At 43.3% G+C, this 20580-nt stretch overlaps 1 protein-coding gene across 1 annotated transcript in view; it reads left to right on the top strand.

Annotated features, from left to right (window-relative positions):
• Positions 1-20580, top strand: part of cnksr2a (connector enhancer of kinase suppressor of Ras 2a) — a 799210-nt gene that overhangs the window by 765701 nt on the left and 12929 nt on the right. Inside the window, exon 20 of the mRNA XM_070893873.1 lies at positions 18819-19012. Within this exon, the coding sequence (XP_070749974.1) occupies positions 18819-19012 (194 nt within the window). The remainder of the gene's footprint in view (positions 1-18818; positions 19013-20580) is intronic.

Genomic DNA, 20580 nt, shown 5'->3' with positions numbered 1-20580 from the left:
TTTTACAACAAGTCAGTGTCATCCCGTTTATATCTTGGAAAGTCTGTTGCTTTAAGAGACAAAGAAGTTTGATGTTTACCCTCAGCTCCCCAAGATGTCCACGAGACATCTCTCCAGGATATCCAACCTACATCTCTCCAAGATGTCCAATGCACATCTCTCCAGGGTGTCCAATAATCCTAACCACTCGTTGAGTAAAAATGTTTTTCCTCATATCGCCTCTGGTTCTTTTGCCAATCCCCTTAAATAAGTGCCCTTTGGTTATTGGCCCTCCAGCAATTGGAAACAGTTTATTTTTATTTACTGTATCTAATCCCTTCATGATTTTAAACACCTCTATCAAATCGCCTCTTAGCCTTAAATAAGAACATAAGAAATAGGAGCAAGAGTAGGCCATTTGGCCCCTCAAGCCTGTTCCACCATTCTATTAGATCATGGTTGATCTTCTACCACAACTGCACTCTCCTGCACTATCCACATATTCCTTGATTCCCTTAATATCCAAAAATCTATCAATCTCTGTCTTGAATATACTCAACGACTGAGTCTCCACAGCCCTCTGGGGTAGAAAATTCCAAAGATTCACTGCCCTCTGAATGAAGAAATTTCTACTCATCTCAGTCCTAAGTGGCTGACCTCTTATTCTGAGACTGTGACCCCTGGTTCTAGATTCCTCAGCCAGGGGAAACATCCTCCCTGCATCTACCCTGTCAAACCCTGTAAGAATTTTGTATGTTTCAATGAGATCACCTCTCATCCTTCTAAACTCTAGAGAATGTAGGCCTAGTCTACTCAATCTCTCCTCAAAGGACAATTGCCCCATCCCAGGAATCAGTCTGGTGAACCTTCGTTGTACTCCCTCAATGGCAAGTATATCCTTCGTTAGGTAAGGCGACCAAAACTGGACACAGTACTACAAGTGTGGTCTCACCAGGACCCTATATAACTGCAGTAAGACATCTTTACACTTGTACACGAATGCTCTTGTAATAAAGGCCAACATACCATTTGCTTTCCTAATTGCTTGCTGGACCTGCACGTTAGCTTTCAGTGATTCATGTACAAGGACACCCAGGTCCCTCTGAACACCAATGTTTCCCAACCTCTCACCATTTAAAAAATACTCTGTTTTCTATTTTTCCTACCAAAGTGGATAAATTCACATTTCACCACATTATATTTCATTTGCCATATTCTTGCCCACTTAGCGTGACTGTATCCCCTTGAAGCCTCTTTGCATCCCCCTCACAACTTATATTCTCACCTAGCTTTGTATCATCAGCAAACTTGGATATATTACATTTGGTCCCCACATCCAAATCATGATATAGATTATGACTAGCTGAGGTCCAAACATTTAACCTTGTGCTTTCCAACTACTTAAAGCCTGCCAACCCGAAAATGACTAGTTTATTCCTATTCTCTGCTTTCTGTCCGATAACCCATCTTCAATCCATGCTAGTATATTACCCCAATCCCATGAGCCCTAATTTTGTGTAATAACCTCTTGTGTGGTATCTTATCGAATGCCTTCTGAAAATCCAAGTACACTGCATCCACTGGTTCCCCCTTACCTATTCTGTTAGTTACAACCTCAAAAAACTTGTCAAATATGATTTCATTTTCATAAAATCATGTTGACTCTCTGCCCAATCATTTTATTTTCTAAGTACCCTGTTACCATGTCCTTAATAGATTCTAGCATTTTCCCTAATACTGATGTCAAGCTAACTTGTCTGTAGTTCCCCATTTTCTCTTTCCTTTTCTTAAAAAGTGGGGTTACATTTGCTATCTTTCAATCCGCGGGAATTGTTCGAGAATCTATGGAATTTTAGAAGATGACAACCAGTGCGTCCATATCTCTATAGCCACCTCTTTTAATACCCTAGGATGTAGGCCATCAGGCTCAGGGGATTTATCGGTTTTTAGTCCAATTAATTTCTCCAGTACAATTTTTTTGTTAATACTATTTCTTTAAGTTCCTCATTCTCGCTCGACCCTTGGCTCTCCGCTATTTTTGCGTCTTCTTCTGTGAAGACGGACTCAAAGGCCGGGATCTTGCCAGTGCTTGGAGGATGGGTTCAGAGGTGGGTCCGCTGTCAAAATCTAAAAGATTGTCAGCGGGAAGGGATCCCGCTCTGAACTCGCCTTCTTGTCAGTTTCCCGACACCAAGCAGTGGGCCAGCCAATTAACATCATTAAGAGGTATTTAACAAGAATTTTACCAGGTACTTACCATTTTTCCAGCTTTTGACGAGTTTCACGGCGCTTGGGATCACGTCAGGTAAGTAGGTCCGGTTTTCAATTACTCTCCATTCCTCTGAATAGGTGACAGCTGCAAAAGTAGTATAAAAGCTATCATTTCACAGCTGTTCACTTTCCAATCTTAGAAGTTGGAGCCTTCAGGATTTGAAAGACACTTTTCAGCTTTAGGAAGGTTGAAACTATTTGGAGTAAACTCACTATCCACTGTCACCTCCTTGGAGCAACCTCTCTCACCATTGATAGATCGCTTCTGTCATCTCAACTTCACCTGCCATCTATTCAGTGCCCTTGAGAAAATCTCACTTTGGTCCTCAGAATCTCACCACGATCATCCCCATCACCAACATCACTAGGCACACCAGCATCATCAACAACAACACCAACCTTCATCATAATCACCTGATGCTACACAGGGCAACAGCACATGACCACATTGCTGCCTGGGAGGTCAGTGATGGCCCCACCATGGCCAGATTTACTTCACTTGATGCTGTACACCCCGGCTCTCACATGACGCGCTAGCTTGGCACCACCCCATACCAGCACCATAAAGCATCCCCACAATGCCCAAGCCATTCCTTTCACATTCAGAAGCATTGCAGGGATACCGTTATATCTCACCATTCACTACAACTCACGAAGTCACTTCCAAAGGAACACACTAATCTGTCCAAAAGTCATAGTGTTGAAAATAAAGATTTCAATGTATGACAACACATTAACAGAAACTTGACATGAACATTGTCTAAAAGACTCAAGTGCCTACCCCTGTGTGGAGGATGAGGGTGAATGCGAGTGGTGGCTAGTGGGATGGGGATGTGACAATGTAAATAGAAAGAGAGGGATGGGGGGAGGTGCAAGGTAAGTTGATGTGAGTAAGGATGTGAAGGAGTAGGGTAGGGAAGGCAGAGTGATGGGGATAGGATGAGTTGCACAGCAGAATGAAGTTGAGAATGGTTTTGCAGTAACTTTTCGTGATCTACTGAGATCATTGAAAGGTTTACACCACTGCAGCCTGGTCCTTGTGGTGACATCCGTGCTTGTGCTTTCTGTGCAATGTGCAACCAGGCTGCATTGGTGTTCTGGGGAGGTTTCTCCCTCCCATTGGAAGGGAAGCAAACCTCCTGCTTTGGCTCCCTCCTTAAGTATATGGAGGGAGTCCTGGGAGAGCCTAGTTGCAGCCATGCACCTGTGTGCAGTGCTTGTCAGTGTTTGCAGCACCTCAATGCTCCAGAACACTGACAGCACAGCTGTCAAAATGAATGTGGACATGGTCCCTTTAAGGAAACCGACTGATGACACATTGTCAAATGATGTCATCAGACCTGCTTCCTTTTAATTGGCCAGGAACCTCACACATTAACAAGCCCAATCAGGTAAAGTCGTGGGGTAGGCGACATGGAGACAGCAACGGGGTCACAGCCCACCACTTACCTCGAACGCAATGAGCCCGCCTCGGTAGGCAAAATCGCGGCCTAAGTATTTGTTTAATTTCTCTGCCATTTCCTTATTGCCCATTATGATTGCTCCTGTCTCAGCCTGTAAGTGACCCATGTTTACTTTCACTAATCTTTTCCTTTTTACATATCTACGGAAGCTTTTACATTCTGTTTTTATGTATCTCTCTAGTTTACTCTCTATTTTCCCTTTCTTTACCAATTTCCTGGTTCTCCTTTGCTGAATTCTAAAACCCCCCAATCCTCTGGCTTACTACTCTTTTTGTCAACATTATAAGCCTCTTCCTTTAATCTAATACTATCTTTAATTTCTCTTGTTAGCCATGGTTGGATCATTTTTACCATGATGTTTTTATTCTTTAAGGGAATGTATATTTGTTGTGAATTATGAATTATTTCTTTAAATGTTTGCCATTGCTTTTCTGCTGTCATATCTTTTAATCTAGTTTCCCAACTGACCTTAGCCAACTTGCTTCTCATACCTACATAGTTTGCTTTGTTCAGGTTTAGGACCCTAGTTTTGGACTTAACTAAATCACTCCCAAACTCAACATAAAATTCTATTCTATTCTGATCACTGCTCCCCAGAATCTCCTTTACTACAAGGTTATTAATTATCACTGTCTCATTCCTACAGTGCGAGATCTAAAATAGCCAATTCACTCGTAGGTTCCTTGACATACTGATCTAGAACACTTTCTTGAATGCATTCCAAAAACTCTTCCTCTACAATATTTCTGCACATTTTGTTTGCCCAGTCTATATGAAAGTTAAAGTCCCCCATGATTAGTGTATTATCCTTGTTACATGCATCTCTAATTTCCTGACTTATACTCAGTCCAACAGTACAACCAGTGTTAGGGGGCCGATAAATCACTCCCACTGGTGTTTTCTTCCCCTTGTTGTTTCTTAGCTCCAACCAAACTGATTCTGTGTTTGTTTTTTCTGAGCCAAGATCCTTTCTCTCTACTGTCTTTATGCCCTCCTTTATTATTAGAGCTACACTTCCTCCTTTTCCATTCTGCCTGTCTCTCCTAAAAGTCAACTATCCTGGAATATTTTGTTCCCAACCTTGGTCACTCTGCAACCACGACTCTGTAATGGCTATTAAATCAAATTTATTGATATCTGTGCTATTACTATATCTATTTTGTTGCGAATGCTTCAGGAATTTAGATATCATACCTTTAGCTTCAACTTTTTTTCTATTTTTCTCTGATGGCACTTTAATCACTAATGCCCTAATCTTTCCATCCCTTCCTGACCCCCACTGCATATCTTTACCCAGATAGTTCTACAGCCTTAATATGTCTTTCACTGCTTTTCAATTTACCCTTTTCTGAATCTTCCATACACCAGCACCTTCATTAGTTTGAAGCCCTATCTACTATCCTAGTTATTCGATTCACCGGGACACTGGTCCCAGCCTGGTTTAAGTGGATTCTGTCCCCACGGAACAGCGCTCTCTTTCCCCAATACTGGTGCTAGTGCACCATGAATTGAAACCCTGCCTCCCACACTACTCTTTGAGCCATAACCTTCTAATCTGTTTGCCCTATGCCAGTTTGCACGTGGCTTAGTTAACAATCCAGAAGTTATAACCTGTGAGGTTCTGCGTTTTAATTTCGACCCGAGCTCCTCAAACTCTCTCAGCAGAAGCTCATTCCTAGTTCTGCCTATGGCGTTGGTTCCTACCTGGACCACGACAATTGGATACTGCCCCTCCCACTCCAAGTTCTTCTCCAGCCCCGAGGACACATCCTTTACCCTGGCACCGGGGTAGGCAACACAAATTTCTGAACTCCTGGTTGCGGCTGCAGAGAACAGTATCTATCTCTCTGACTATACTGTCCCCTACCACTACCACATTCCTTTTCACTCTGCCCCCCCCCCTCCCACTTGAATGGTCTCCTGTACCACAGTGCCATGATCAGTTTGCTCATCAACCCTGCAGTCCTTGTTCTCATCCCCACAGGTAGCAAGTATCTCATACCCTTTGTTCAAAGCCAAGGGCCTTCTCTGTTCTAGGGAGAATAACAGCAACTTCTCCAGTCTATCCACATAACTATAATCCCTCATTCCTCGAATTCTAATAAATCTCTTCTGTACCCTCTCCAAAGCCTTCATATCCTTCCTAATGTGTAGAGCCCAGAATTGGACACAATACTCCAGCTGGGGCCGAAATAATGTTTTATATAGATTTAACACAACTTCCCGGCTTTTGTACTCTATTTATGAAGACCAGGATCCCATATGCTTTATTAACTGCTTTGCTAACCTGTCGTGCTAGCTTCAAAGATTTATGCACAAACACCCCTACGTCTCTCTGTTCGTGCACCCCCTTTAAAATTGTACCATTTAGCTTGTATTGTCTCTCCTTATTCTTCCTACCACAATGTATCACCTCACACTTTTCTGCGTTGAATTTCATCTGCCATGCATCCTCTCATTCCACCAGCCTGTCTGTGTCCTCTTGAAGTCTATTACTATGTTCCCCACTGGTTACTATACTTGTAAGTTTCGTGTCATCTGCACATTTCAAAATTGTGCCCTGTATCCCCAAGTCCAGTCATTAATGTATATCAAAAACAGCAGTGGTCCTTGTAATAAACCTTGGGGAACACCCTCCAATCCAAAAAAACAGTCATTCACCACAACTCTCTGTTTTCTATCCCTTATCCAATTTGGTGTCCATGCTGCTGCTGCCGCCTCTTTTATCCTATGGGTTTCAATTTTACTAACAAGCCTAATATGTGGTACTTTAGTAAATGACTTTTGAAGGTCTATATATACAACATCAACTGCACCACCCACATCCACCCTCTCTGTTACCTCATCAAAAAACTTGATCAAGTTAGTCAAACACGATTTTCCCTTAACAAATCTGTGCTGGCTCTCCTTTATTAGTCCATTTTTGTCCAAATGGCTGTTCATTTTCTCCCATATTATTGTTTCTAAAAGCTTCCCCACCACAGCCATTAAATTGGCCTGTAATTGCCAGGTTTATCCTTCTCTTTTTTGAATAACGGTACAACATTTGCAATCCTCCAGTCCTCTGGCACCACCCCTGTATCTAAGGAGGATTGGAAGATTGTGGCCAGTACCTCCGCAATCTCTACCCTTGCTTCCCTCAGCAACCTAGGATACATCCCATCCAGACTGGGTAGCTTAGCCACTTTAAGTACTACCAGCCTTTCTAGTACCACCTCGTTATCTATTTTTATCTCATCCAGTATCCCGACAACCTCCTCGTTTACCGTAGCTTTGGCAAAGTCCTCTTCCTTGGTAAATACTGATGCAAGATATTCATTTAGTACCTCAGCCATGCCTTCTGCCTCCACCAATAGATTTCCATTTTATCCCTAATAGTCCCCACCGCTCATTGGACAAACCTTTTACTGTTAATATGCCTGTAGAAGACTTTAGATTCCCTTTTATGTTAGCCGCAAAAGGGGCAGGACTTGTTGACAATCCTATCAATGGTAGCTCCATCCAATCTCAAACAAATCTGGTCTGTTTAATAGAGACAAACTTTGAGCAAAAGAACAAAAATGCAAATCTAATCATAATACTTAAATAGACTAGAAAGAGCAAAAATTGGAACTGAGCTGAGAACTAAAATTTAACTGGATTAGCCTATTAATTATAAAAGGTGCATGAGACCAGCAGTGCTTAGTTTCTCCAATGGGTGCATTCAGTATTTTGGGCATCTGTGAAGTAGGAGTGCCATGTAATCTAAGAAACCATGGCCTAGAAATTCCATACCTGAGCGCCGGCTGTTGGCGCTGGTTTGTTGGAAAAAAGGCGGCCACTTGGCTTCCGGCGCAGGACACAGCCATTTTGGTAAGGGCCATAGTGCTGCCATTGCCAGCACTGCCCCCAGAAATTTAAATGTAAATGCTTGACTTGACGCCACGTCTGCAAACTTGGATGTTCTTGCACTGTTTAACGCTGGGTCCTAAGCACACACAGAAAAGCGTATATGAAGCAGCCCTGCGTATATGGGGCAGACATATCTTTCAAGTAAGTTTGGATTTAAGCTTTTGGACTTTATATTTTATTGAAGAAGTGGCTTGGTGCAATAGATGTTAACATTGTTTAAACTGTGCAGGGAGTGCTGTTGGATGCTTGCAAGGCTTTGGATGGAAAAAGAAAGTCTCTGAGAAGACAGACAATGCTGGAAATACTCAGCATGTCAGGCAGCATCTGTGGAGAGAGAAGCAGAGTTCATATCTCAAGTTGAGATGCTGCCCGATCTGCTGAGTATTTCCAGCATTTTCTTTTATTTCAGATTTCCAGTATCCACGCGCAGAAGGAAGAGGAAGACGCAGAAGAGTTGGACACAGAATGAGGAGGAAGCGGAAGTAAGGATACATCCCAGACAGCCCCTTTCTGGCCAGGATATATGGGATGGAATCATCCGCCTGTGGTATCAGTGACCACAATCTCAATTTACCTTTCGTCATTTGTCCCACATCTTATCTTCCCCCTGTTGCTGACCATCAGTGTCCTCTTGGTCACAGTGCTGAAATAAATACCACCACAAAGCTAACTTTCCAATCCAACTTCATTCATCTATCTATCCTATATGACATTAAGAAATCAACTCATCGCCATTGTGCATTCCCTTCGTGACTGTCTTGCATCTGCCTTTGCCTATCCTAGTGATGTTACGCAGTGCTACTCGAGTGGTTGCAGCATAGCTGATGGAAGGCTGCTAGCTTTCAATGGGGGACACTGCAGATGGGTTTGCAGGTCAATCTTGAGGAGCTGGTGGCTGGGAGTGTCAAATCAATCTCTCCTTCACTCTCCTCTCTTCTTGATCAACCACTGGCTGGGCAGGCTGGATTTCTCAGATGTGTGAATTGAGGAAGAGCTGCATGCTTACACCATGCGCACCTTGTAAATCAGACAATATTGTGGATGAGGTGGAAGTGGGATGTGAGAAGGATAACATGAGGATACCAGCATCTTGCATCCTATCAGCCCTGCCACTGGCCAAGGCCTCAGCGATACCCCTGCTATAAATGCCCAGCACCATCTCTTCCAAAGGGGTGAGGTGAAACTTGGAATGTGAGGTATGTCTCCTGTTTGGTACAGATTGTTGGTAGTTGAATGATTGGGTGGGGGAGGAGGTTGTTCAATGAGCAGTTTGTGAGGCTAGTTGTGCAGTTGGTAGGAGATGGCTTTTGAAAATGCATTCACTGACAATCAGTGGTCTGAGCTCATGAAGCTTCTTTGTGCACAGGAGCCAGGTCGTGTGGCGACACTGCTGGCAGTGACGACCTCAGTGATCTGGTTCCACATCCTTCTTTCTGGAGGGCCTCCTGGCCCCTGTGGGTAGAGGACCTCTCTTGCAGTGTTGACCCCATGCACAAAGCTAGAGTGCTGCCTGCCTGACCCTGGGTGCCCCTTCGCTGGCTTGTTGAGGCATTTTTTTTAGTGCTGAAGCACTTTTACCATTTTTCTATGTGTGGATAGCAGTTCAGCTTTAAGAGCTGAAGACTGCCATTTCAGAATTTTTTTTTTTCGCACAGGCAGTTGAGCTCCATGGGCTAAAGACTGCCTTTTTTTAATGATTTTTATTTTTTTCATTTTAAAAGGCAGTTCCCTTTTAAGGGATTGACACTGCTTTAAAAGAATGCTTCCTTGCTCCAGGGATACTCCGGCCATGCTACATTGGGCTTCCTGCTGAGACTACCATTGGAAAAAGAGTGTTGCACTCCAGGTTTTGCACTGCGCTAATTTAAATTAGCAGGCAGCACCTAAATACCTGCGCTACTATTGCGGCGGCAGTTAGCTTTGGCCTACGGTGGCACCGGCAGGTTTCCGTCTACTCCAATTTCTAAGCCCATAATAAACTAATAAACCACATGGATTTTTTTCCATATATATGCTTATTGTGCACATGCAAGCCAGTTTAGAACTACACATACATACTTTGAGAACTAATCTGTACAAGCTGAACTTACAGCATCTGCCATTCGCGCCATCAGCTGTAATTCTATTATGCACAGTATACCTGTAGTTCATAGCATTGTCCTGTAAAAGATGTATGGCGGCTAGAACACGGTTGCCTTAAAACCAAGACTGGAATAGACGGTGATGGAAGTGCACAGTTTAATGGGCCACAGAGGACTTTTTTCAATGCTAATGTCTTTATTGATATTTCTCCATTTCACATTTCATGTACTGCAGGTGACAAACTTTTTTTTTAAGTTATTATTGTAATCTGCAAAATCTATCTTTCCTGGTATATTGCATATATAAGGTGACAAAGTACATACATTTAACATATGTTATGGTACATATAAGAATATATGGCATTAGCCTACACATAGATTTTGCATATCTGAATGAGTCAGGGCATATTTAGGGTCTTAGGGTCACATGAAATTCATAAATTTTCAAAGACAGGTTATGTTATATAGTTGTTCACATTTAAACAGCAATATTCACAAGTAGAGTTAAGGGGACATGAGAGACGGCAGGAAACTCGGGAGGTCGGGTTTCCCGGCACAGCGTGGAGTTTTAACTCTGAAGTGTCCATGCGACGTTAGGGGGCAGGCTGGTTTCCAGACTGGCTTCCATTTGTGCAGGGAACTCGGAGAAGGAGACCACAGCAACAGTTAAGTACTGGGCCCAGGATGGTGGGGAGGGTCCAATCCCCCGGGGGGGTGTTCCAGGCCCGGAGGTCCGATCCATATCTCCGAGGTGTGAGGGGGGGGGCGGGGGCGGAGGGGGAGTAGTTGCGATCCTTGCCGGGGGGCGTGGGGGGGGTCCAATCCCGAGGCCCGGGGCCACATCATGATCCCGGTGGGGTGTAGGGGAATGTTCCAGGCTTTGGGAGAGGCTGGGAGGGGGGGTGGGTTCAGATCCCTTGGGATGGTCAGATCCCTGAGGATCAGGCTGATATTGGGAATTGCGGGGGGGCCTAAGAGGAAGCACTCCCGCTACTCCTGGCCCACAAGCTTTGCTCGCCAAGGATGAGACCACCTCGTTGCAGCCACTGGCAATCCCGATTACCGGCAGCCTGCAGTAAAACCAGCAAAGCAGGTTAGAATAGAGGCTTCGGGCCTCATTCTAATATTTCAATTGCCTACCCACCTCTTGGCAGTGGGTTGCCAGCCCGTCTCCCACCCCCCCCCCCCCCACCCCTTGTCCTGTCCCGTCCCGCCTGAGTGAAAGGTGATAGTGGGCGGGTTGTGGTTCACTTTCCCCGACACCTCCATCCCACCCACTCTTACCTCAGAAAATTTCAAGCAAGGTCTCTCCTGGGCAATGGTTTCAACAATAGACAGGCAGGGTTAGGGTATACTGGCTAGTGGGCATGAGTGTCAACATTAGTGATTTCACAGCTTGGGTTATTATGATATTTTGTTGGGTTTTGTCCCACTTGGGGCTGAAATGGAGCTTGCAGGGTGCAAACTATTGTGGTACAGTGGAGTCAGCTCACAGAAAAGAGGCACACATTTTAGTGCTTTTCATCACCAGGCGCAGGTTATGCATTACTTATTTCAAACTATCTTGCGTCTCTCATAGGTAACCTGCCCACATTTGTGTTGAGACAGGTTAACATGTCAAGAAATATACATCCATCGTAACTTATTCAACAGAACAGTTGATTTGACAGCTTCAAAAATCCACCTGAAATGAAACGTTATTATTACCCACAAACTATCGTTAACAGAAAAGAATTCCCATTTCTCAATACAGGGTACTATCAAACTGACTCCTGTCTGAATTGCTGGATGTTGTGTAAGAGCTTCTGACCTTAAAGTGCTGACAATCCACCTCCTTTTTTTGGCACATCACCTTTTCTGTGGTGCAGCTGTTTCTTCACTTTGACATTGACCCATATCAGGTCGACTTTGATGCTTTTCTATAACTAATAGCCACAAATGAATAATCATCTTACAATATTATAACAGTCTGGCCTGAAAGCTTGTATTAGATTTAACCCTGTCTAAAGCTCCTCTTCAAGTTAAATCCTAATGTCACATAGTCTTTTTTCCACCATAGAATTATCTAGATTTTTTAAAATCCAAGTCATCAATCAGGTGGGTCAGTACAGAATTTTAACTTTAAATTTCATCACACATTCATCCTTATTCATTTGAAAGTATTTCCATTTGGGGTCAAGTTCAATGGTCCTTATATTGGTAGTTTCCTTTAAACAAGTTATTTGCTTCTCTGTAATGTGCAAATAATTTTGTCGATCATGTGCTCATGTAGTCACTGACAGAGCTCTGGGGTTATTTTCCACTTTGACAACTCATGTCAGGCTGCTCGCTACAGTTGTCCTGTAATCACTGAGAGATGTTTAATTCCACTCAGATTCTATACATGCCTGGGATGATAGATAACTGATGTGTGTGTAAGTATCCTAAATTTACAGCTCATTAGTACCAGATGACCTTTCAGAAGTTGGCCTTAACCAAACAAGTTGCATGTACTTCATCATTAGTCACAGTAACTGGATGAGAATGGTTCTTTACCTAGGATTGCATAGGGGGGCCAAAATTCAGAGTCTCAGTAAGACCCGTTGCTGCCCGTTTGCGGCAGCCATACGGCGGAATCCCGTGGTCACCACTTTGTGGTTGTCGGGGATTTTTCAGACTGTCCCCACTTCCGCCCCGCTGCTGATGACCGCCGCAGGCACACCATAAAAGCACGCACCACCGCTCTCCCTCACCTGCAGAATGCTGCGCCCCAAATTCACAGCAAAAAATTATTGCCCCGTCGCGCGGTGGGTCCCGACAGCTTTCTCTGTCGGTGCACCTTCTCCTCACCGTGTGCGGCCCGGCAGCGTGGCGGCCCTTCAAGGGGAGGGCCCACTGCCATGGCCGCCATGTCTTTCATTTTGCCGGCCGACTTCCCGATTGGCTGGCAAAATTGTGCCCACGGGTTCGGCCAGGCAGCCTGGCACCCCGCTTGGGTGTCTGGCCACTGGCCCGGCCGAAACCCTCCCTGGTAGCCCAGTGGCCGAAGATAAAAAATGCTGGATTCTCTCCGCTTTAACAGAGGGGAGAGAGCGTGGTGACGCACACGCACTGTGATGTCACCACCGCTCTGCCACTGACTCAACAGCGGAGTCCCGATCCTGCCCCAACTTCCGCCCCTCAGCAGGACTTACCACCATACTTCCATCCCCACTATGACCGAATTACGGTCCAACTTAAAAAAAACGTCAGAATCACGAAAATCGACGAAAAGGCCACTTCAATGATCTCGGCGGAAAAAACTTGAAGAAAAAGCTTTCTGGCAGCCCTGAATTTCGGCCCCAGGATATACGGCACAGAAACAGGCCATTCGGCGCAACCAGTCCATGCAGCCGTTTATGCTCCACTCGAGCCTCCTCCCATCTTTCCTCATCTAACTATCAGTATAACCCTCTATACCCTTCTCCCTCATATGCTTAGCTAGCCTTCACTTAAATGCATCTATACTATTTGTTTCAACTACCCCCTGTGATAGCAAGTTCCACATTTACATCACTCTCTGGGTAAAGAGGTTTCTTCTGAATTTCCCATTTGATTTCTTGATTCACTATTTGATTTATTGGACAGAAGAGGTTAAGGGAATGGATTTCCGATAATGCGTACAGGACCCCTTTCTAACCCAATATGTAAAAAGCCCAACAAGGGAGGATTCGCTTTTGGATCCAGTATTGGGGAATGAACCAGAGCAGATAAGAGAAGTAAAAGTAGGGGAACATCTAGGCAATAGTGACCTTAATATGCTTTAAAATAATAATTGAGAAGGATGTAAGTATGATGAAGGACAGAGTAATAGATTGGAGACAAACTGATTTTGAGGGACTGAGAATAGAACTTGAGAAAATAAAATGGACAACAATATTGGAAAACAATGATGCGGAACAGCAATGGGAAACATTTAAAACGGTGTTCAACAGAGTCCAGGAAAAATATATTCCGCTAAAAAACAAGAACTAGCTAATGAGACACCATGGATGAATAAAGCCATAAGGGAGAAATTGAGGGTAAGTAAAGAGGCATCCATGAAGTACATGGACAGCAGGGGAGAGCATGATAAGGGAAAATACAAGATTAGGAGAGAAGTCAAAAAAACAATTACGAAGGCAACGAGGAACTATGAAATTAATTATCAAGAAACATCAAACAAAATAGTAAAATATTTTACAGGTACATCAATAAAAAAAGGAAGGTCAGGATGGGAATAGGGCCACTGAGGGATGGACAGGATAATACCACAGGCAGCGATAGAGAGATGGAAAAAATATTAAGTAATTACTTTGCCTCAGTATTTACCAGGGGGATAGAAAAGGTGGACATCATATTGGATCATGAGATTAGTAATGAAATAACTGCATTTAAAATAAAAAAGGTGATATATTAAATAACCTAGTCAAACGTAGAGGAAACAAACCCTGCTCCGGATGGATTACATCCACGCATTATGAAAGAATGTAGGCAAAATATAGCAGAGGCATTACTACACATATTTAAGAATTCATTAAAAAAATGTGTAGTGCCAGAGGACTGACGGATAGTTAACATAATACCTATATTTAAAAAGGGAGATAGAATATATCCAGGGAACTATAGACCAGTCAGTTTAACATCGGTGGTAGGACAAATAATAGAATCCCTCACTAAAGGAGAAAATAGAACATCTAGAAGCCAAAAATATAATTATGAATAGTCAACATGGATTTCAAAAGGTTCTTACTAGACACTAATGATTGGCATTTGCAGTTTTCCATGTTGCCTTTTAAAGTGTGTTCAATATGGTATCCAGGATGAGGAGTTTAATTAGAAGCCAGAAATGCCTTCATCTACTCCTGGAGAAATTTTAGCAATATTTACAAAGGTTGCCGATCTGTGCAACCATTCCCTCACCTCGACCTTTGATCCCTTTGTCCCCAGTAAAACCTTTATTCTCTCCCACCCTGCTCATTTCCCCTGGTATGTACTCCCATATTTGCTCCCTGAAGTCCATCAAGCCATTGTCTTTGGCCCCCACCACAAACCCTATACTCTTCACACTCATTTCCTGGCCTTTGTGTCGGCTTGAACCAGACTCGCTGCCATATCCTCTCCCTCACAAAGACTGCCGCCTTCCAACTCTACAGCCTACCCACTTCTGCTTCACTTCAGCTCATCTGCTCTTGAAACTTTCATTCATCTTCAGACTCTACTATCCCAATGTCTCTTTGCCACAGTTCAACCAAAACATTGCTGTCTGTATCCTATCCCACACCAAGTCCAGCTCACCAATCATTTCTGTCCTTGCTGTCCTACTTTAGCTCCGGGTCCCAACTTAAGTGCCTCCAATTTAAAATTATCATCCTTGTGTTTAAAATCCTTTATGGCCTTTCCCCTCCCTGTAACCAGCCGCACAATCTCCTAGAACAATTTCCTCTGACTCTGCTCTCTTCTGCATCCCTCCATCCCTTCTCTGCATCATTAGTGGCCACGCATTCAGCCATCTAAGACCCATGCTCTGGAATTTCCTCCCTAAATTCCTCCACCTTTTCACCTCCCTCTCCTCCTTAAAACTACCTCTTTGACCGTTTTTAGTCACCCCACCTCATGGGCCTGAAATTCCGATAGTCTACCCGTGGGCAAACTAAAGAAAAAAGGTAAAAAAACTGTGCACTTACCTGTTGCTGCTGCGCCCGCGCGAACTTCCGAGCCTGAGGCCTTCACTCCTACGCATTGGAGCATGTGCACATCAGGACGTGCGCAGGGCTGGAGCTGTAGTCACATGGCTCTGGGCAGCCAATCAAGGTACAGTATTTTCTCATTCATAATAATAGAAACTCCGTAAGTTGGAGTTCCCATTATTATGAATGAGAACCCCCCCCCCCACCAACACACAAAAAATCAATAAAAAATAGAAAAATACACAACATATTTAAGAATCATTTAAATTAAAGTTCTTATTAAAAAAAATAATATTTTCCTGACTTTTTAAAAAATGTCTTAAAATAAACTTACCATAGTGGGGAGGGTTTTTAACAATAAGGTATGTTTTCATATGTGTTTATTTAATTTAATTTTAATGTTTTTATGTATTTTTAAACACTTGCGCCTGTAAAAGTAGGCTATACGCCTGCTTTTTCAGGCACAAGATTTTAAAGGACATTTGCAGGGCAAGATATTCACAAATATCGGAAATCCTGCCCTGCAAGTGTCCTTGCTCCCGATATACGTGAGATCTGTCAAGCCAGAAACTTGACAGATTGGAAAAGCCGGTTTTCAGTGCATAGGAACTTCGTATGGACCCGGGACATTGGAATTTCAGGGCCAATATCTCTTTTGGCTTGCCATCCATTTTTGTCTGATTACAATTTTGTGAAGCGCCGTGGGTTGTTTTTCTACATTTAAGGCAATATATAATGCAAATTGTTGTTGCTATCAAATCAAATTCATGGTATTTGTTACTGTTACAATATCCTATCACTAGATATTGAGCATTCTTTGATATAATTTTAAAGGAGATCAGTACTCTTTCAGGTGAGAATTACTTTGAATAAGTAGTTTTGCTTCTTCTGTTTCCCCCGACACACACAGCAGAGAAAAGAAATTACCCGTTATACTGGTGATAAACCAACCTGCTGAAGATCCATCATGTTAGCTGATGAGTCCGAAAAAAAATCAATTTCCATGACATATGCATCCTATCAGCCTTCAGCTGCGTTATTTGTTCAAAGGGAATCAGCATCTTTTCCAGTCTTGGATAGTGATCTCAATACTGCAGGGTAGTTAAAAACTGTGATACCAGCTCACAATCAAATCTTGGCTAAGAGTAAATGGGTACTTAAAGACTCTGAAGACATCATATGCTGCAGTTGTTACCACATACTGTCACTTTTTTCCTACTTCATGTTATCTTGGTGCTAAATACTACCCTGTTATTTTCTCTCTGGCCATTCCTACTCATACCCTCATCCATTGTTTTCTTTAGACAACATTCGTGACTTGTATGCTATGATTTTTTTTTCTAAATTGCTTTATTACTTTAAACTATCTCCAATGGTCTTCTGGGTTGGCTGCCAATTATGTTAACTAGGTATGACTCCGGTGCCGATCACTGTTCCTCGGCTAAGTAAACTAGTGACCTTAGAGAAAGTAACATTGTACAGTTGGTAATATATTAGCATGGATTGAGGATTGGGTAATTAACAGAAAACAGAGAGTCGGGATAAATGGGTAATTTTCCGGTTGGCAAACAGTAAAAGTAGAGTGTCACAGGGATCAGTGCTAGGGCCTCAACTATTTACAATCTATATTAATGACTTGGATGAAGGGACCGAGTGTAATGTAGCCAAGTTTGCTGATGATACAAAGATGGGTAGAAAGCAAATTGTGAGGACACAAAAAATCTGCAAAGGGATATAGACAGGCTAAGTGAGTGGGCAAACATTTGGCAGATGGAGTATAATGTGGTAAATGTGAGGTTATCCACTTTGGCAGGAAAAATAAAAAAGCAAATTATTATTTAAATGGAGAGAGATTACAAAATGCTGCAGTACAGAGGGACCTGGGGGTCCTTGTGCATGAAACACAAAAAGTTAGTATGCAGGTACAGCAAGTAATCAGGAAGGCAATGGAATGTTGGCCTTTATTGCAAGGGGGATGGAATATAAAAGCAGAGAACTCTTGCTACAACTGTACAGGGTATTGGTGAAGCCACACCTAGAGTACTGCGTACAGTTTGGTCTCCTTATTTAAGGAGAGATAAAATTGCATTGGAGGCAGTTCAGAGAAGGTTCACTAGGTTGATTCCTGAAATGAAGGGGTTGACTTATAAAGAAAGGTTGAGCAGTTTGGACCTATACTTGTTGAAGTTTAGAAGAATGAGAGGTGATCTTATTGAAACATATAAGATACTGAGGGTACTCAACAAGGTAGATGTAGAAAGGATGTTTCCACATGGGGGAATCTAGAACTAGGGGACATAGTTTAAGAATAAGGGGTCACCCATTTAGAACTGAGATGAGGAGAACTTTCTTCTCTCAAAGAGTCATAAATCTGTGGAATTCTCTGCTCCAGAGAGCTGTGGAGGCTTGGTCACTGAATATATTTAAGGTGGAGATAGATTTTTGAATGATAAGGGAGTGAAGGGTTATGTGGAGCGGGCAGGGAAGTGGAGCTGAGCCCAAGATCAGATCAGCCATGAACTTATTAAATGGCGGAGCAGGCTCGAGGGCCCGAATGGTTTACTCCTGCTCCTATTTCTTATGTTGTTATGGCATTGCTTTCGAGATCCTCTCTTCATCCCCTGCCTGTCCCCATTCCAAACTGGTGTTGCCTTCGCAGTATCATAATGATTTGCTTTTGCTGAATGAATTTGCTTTTGCTAATGTAACTTCATATCAGCCAACAGAGGGTCTTGTTTGGGGTTGTGACTGGCCCAATCCAATATGACTGTTTATGTTGTATTCCACAAATTTGTCTCACTGAGAAACAATGAAAATAAGGTCAAGAATAGGTCTTGGGTTTGCAGTCCTCTGGGGGTTCACACTTCACCAATGAAGTTATCAGATCACACTGAAAAATACTAAACCTTTAGCAGCATCAGTAATCATTGATTCGATGAGTCGCCAAGCTAAAGGAGTTGCTCAGGAGTGGAGCAGTCATCATGGCAGTAACTGGGATTTGTTTTTTTTTTAAAAGAACTGACAAAAGTGTGCTATAAAGTGTTGGGACAGTTTGTCAAGGCTTTGTTAGTGACAACTGAAAGTAGTATTTTCTATCAATTGTTTGAATAATTCTTCGGCTAACATAGTTGGTTCCTCTTTGGCTCGTGAGATTCTGAATTAGCTTGTTTGTTTTGAATTTAACTGCAAAATTATCATTCCTCGGTCAAATCACGTGATCCAGACAAAAAAATGAATAGAAGTCAGTTCAGTTTTTAAATAGATTTTCCATGCTCGATGTTGTTTTCTGACATCACCAAGCCGAGAGATACTAGTTTAATTGAAGTCAGTAAGCTCATTCAGCATTCAAGTCGCTCTTTTCATTCAAACCAGGATTATATCGGATACTTTATGAAGTGAGAACGCTATTCTCAGTCGTTCACTTATTGAATTTAATTCTTTACCAGAACCCACACCAGAGGAAACAGGTGACTCTTTGCAGGATTTATACAAGGCACTGGAAAATGCCAGTGTGTCTCCTTTAGGAGAGCATCGCCTTTCCACCAAACAAGATTTCAAGAGGTCCTTCGTAAAGAGATGCGACAATCCAGTCATCAATGAAAAATTGCACAAACTTAGAATTCTAAAGAGCACAATTATGGTAGGACATTTCCATTTTTGTAAAATACATTATTGTAAAATTTGTGGATCTTTCTCCATTTAGCATTAATGGTTATACAGACTGCAAAAGTTTTTTTTTCCAGTGTGATTATTTGCAATGCATTTTTGGCTCTCTCTGCACATGCCCGCTTGTTTGGTTCTGCACATGCGCACTCAATCCGGTTGCTTACGTGCCATACAAAACGGTGCAGCGGTGGCAACCACTGCCACTCCATGCAGAGAAGGTCCAGGGATCGGATTGGTGACCGGGGTGGGGGCAGGGAGAGAGAGAGAGAGAGGATTGAAGGGAGAGAGAGAGAGAGAGAGAGGATCGAAGGGGGAGAGAGAAAAAGGATCAAAGGGGAAGAAAGAGAGAGAGGAAATTGGAGAGGAGAGAGGAGAGGATCGAAGTGGGGAGAGAGAGAGAAGATTGGAGGAGGTGAAAGAGAGAGGGGGGAGAGGAGAGGGGATCGAAGGGGAGAGAGGAGATGGCGGGGGGGAGAGGAGACGGGATCGAAGGGGAGAGAGAGAAGTGCTCGGAGGGGGGAGAGAGAGGAGATCAGAGTGGGGGGAGCAGGTCAGGAGCTGGGGGAGGGGGAAGATCAGGAATTCAGGGAGAGAAGGTCAGAAACTTCTTGAGTTGGGGGGGGGCACGGTGAGAACAGTGGGGAGGGGGTAAGAACGTAATTCAGGTCTAAAAAAGGGGGGTGGGGTGAGAGCAAGCACGTGATCCAGATGGAAAGATAAATCACATTCTCTGGCCCTCTGGCCTGGATCATGGTCTTCCACCTACACCCCTTTTACATCTGTTTCATGTTAGCCCTAGTCCCCCAAGCTGCAGTGGTTCAAGAAGGCAGCTCACTACCACCCTCTCAAAGGTAACTACGGATGGGCAATAAATAAATGAATTTTTAAAAATGAATTCAGTGTTAGTCCTACAACATGCATGACATTATATTTTACGTGTTATTTGCTGGACCCGACTATTCCAATGTTCTCCTGGCCAGCTTCCCATATTCCACCCTCAGAACTTGAGCACATCCAAAACTCTGCTTCTCGTATAATTACTGCATGTTAAAAAAAAAAAGCCAGGCACAGGTATTTTCTACTCCTCGAGTTCAGGACTAGAATATTGGGTCCTGCATTGAAACATCTGCGAACTCATTCCTTTTGGCGTGGAAGCAAGTCATCCTCGTTCGAGGGACCTCCTATGATGATGATGATTAAAACGCAGCAAGTCCCAATCACTCATCACCCTGTACTCGATTAGGTGCACGGCTGCGCAGCTGGCTGCAGGTTCTATGCAGCCCATTAAAGGGACCACGCACCCCCCAAAAATTACAGGGAACATTGAAGTAAAAACAGAAAGTGCTGCAAATACTTAGCAGGTCAGGCAGCACCGGTGGAGCGGGAAAGGTGACGAAAGGTGATCGACCCGAAATGTTAACTCTGTTTCTCTCTCCACCAATGCTGACTGACGCGAGTATTTCCAACACTTTCTGTTTTTATTTCCGATTTCAAGCATCCACAGTACTTTGCTTTTGTATGAGGGGGAACATTGTCCGCCAA

This window comes from Pristiophorus japonicus, chromosome 11, assembly GCF_044704955.1.
Source record: "Pristiophorus japonicus isolate sPriJap1 chromosome 11, sPriJap1.hap1, whole genome shotgun sequence".
Taxonomy (NCBI): Eukaryota; Metazoa; Chordata; class Chondrichthyes; family Pristiophoridae; genus Pristiophorus; species Pristiophorus japonicus.
The sequence above is the reverse complement of the archived record's forward strand: the minus strand, read 5'-3'. Positions and strand labels throughout refer to the sequence as shown.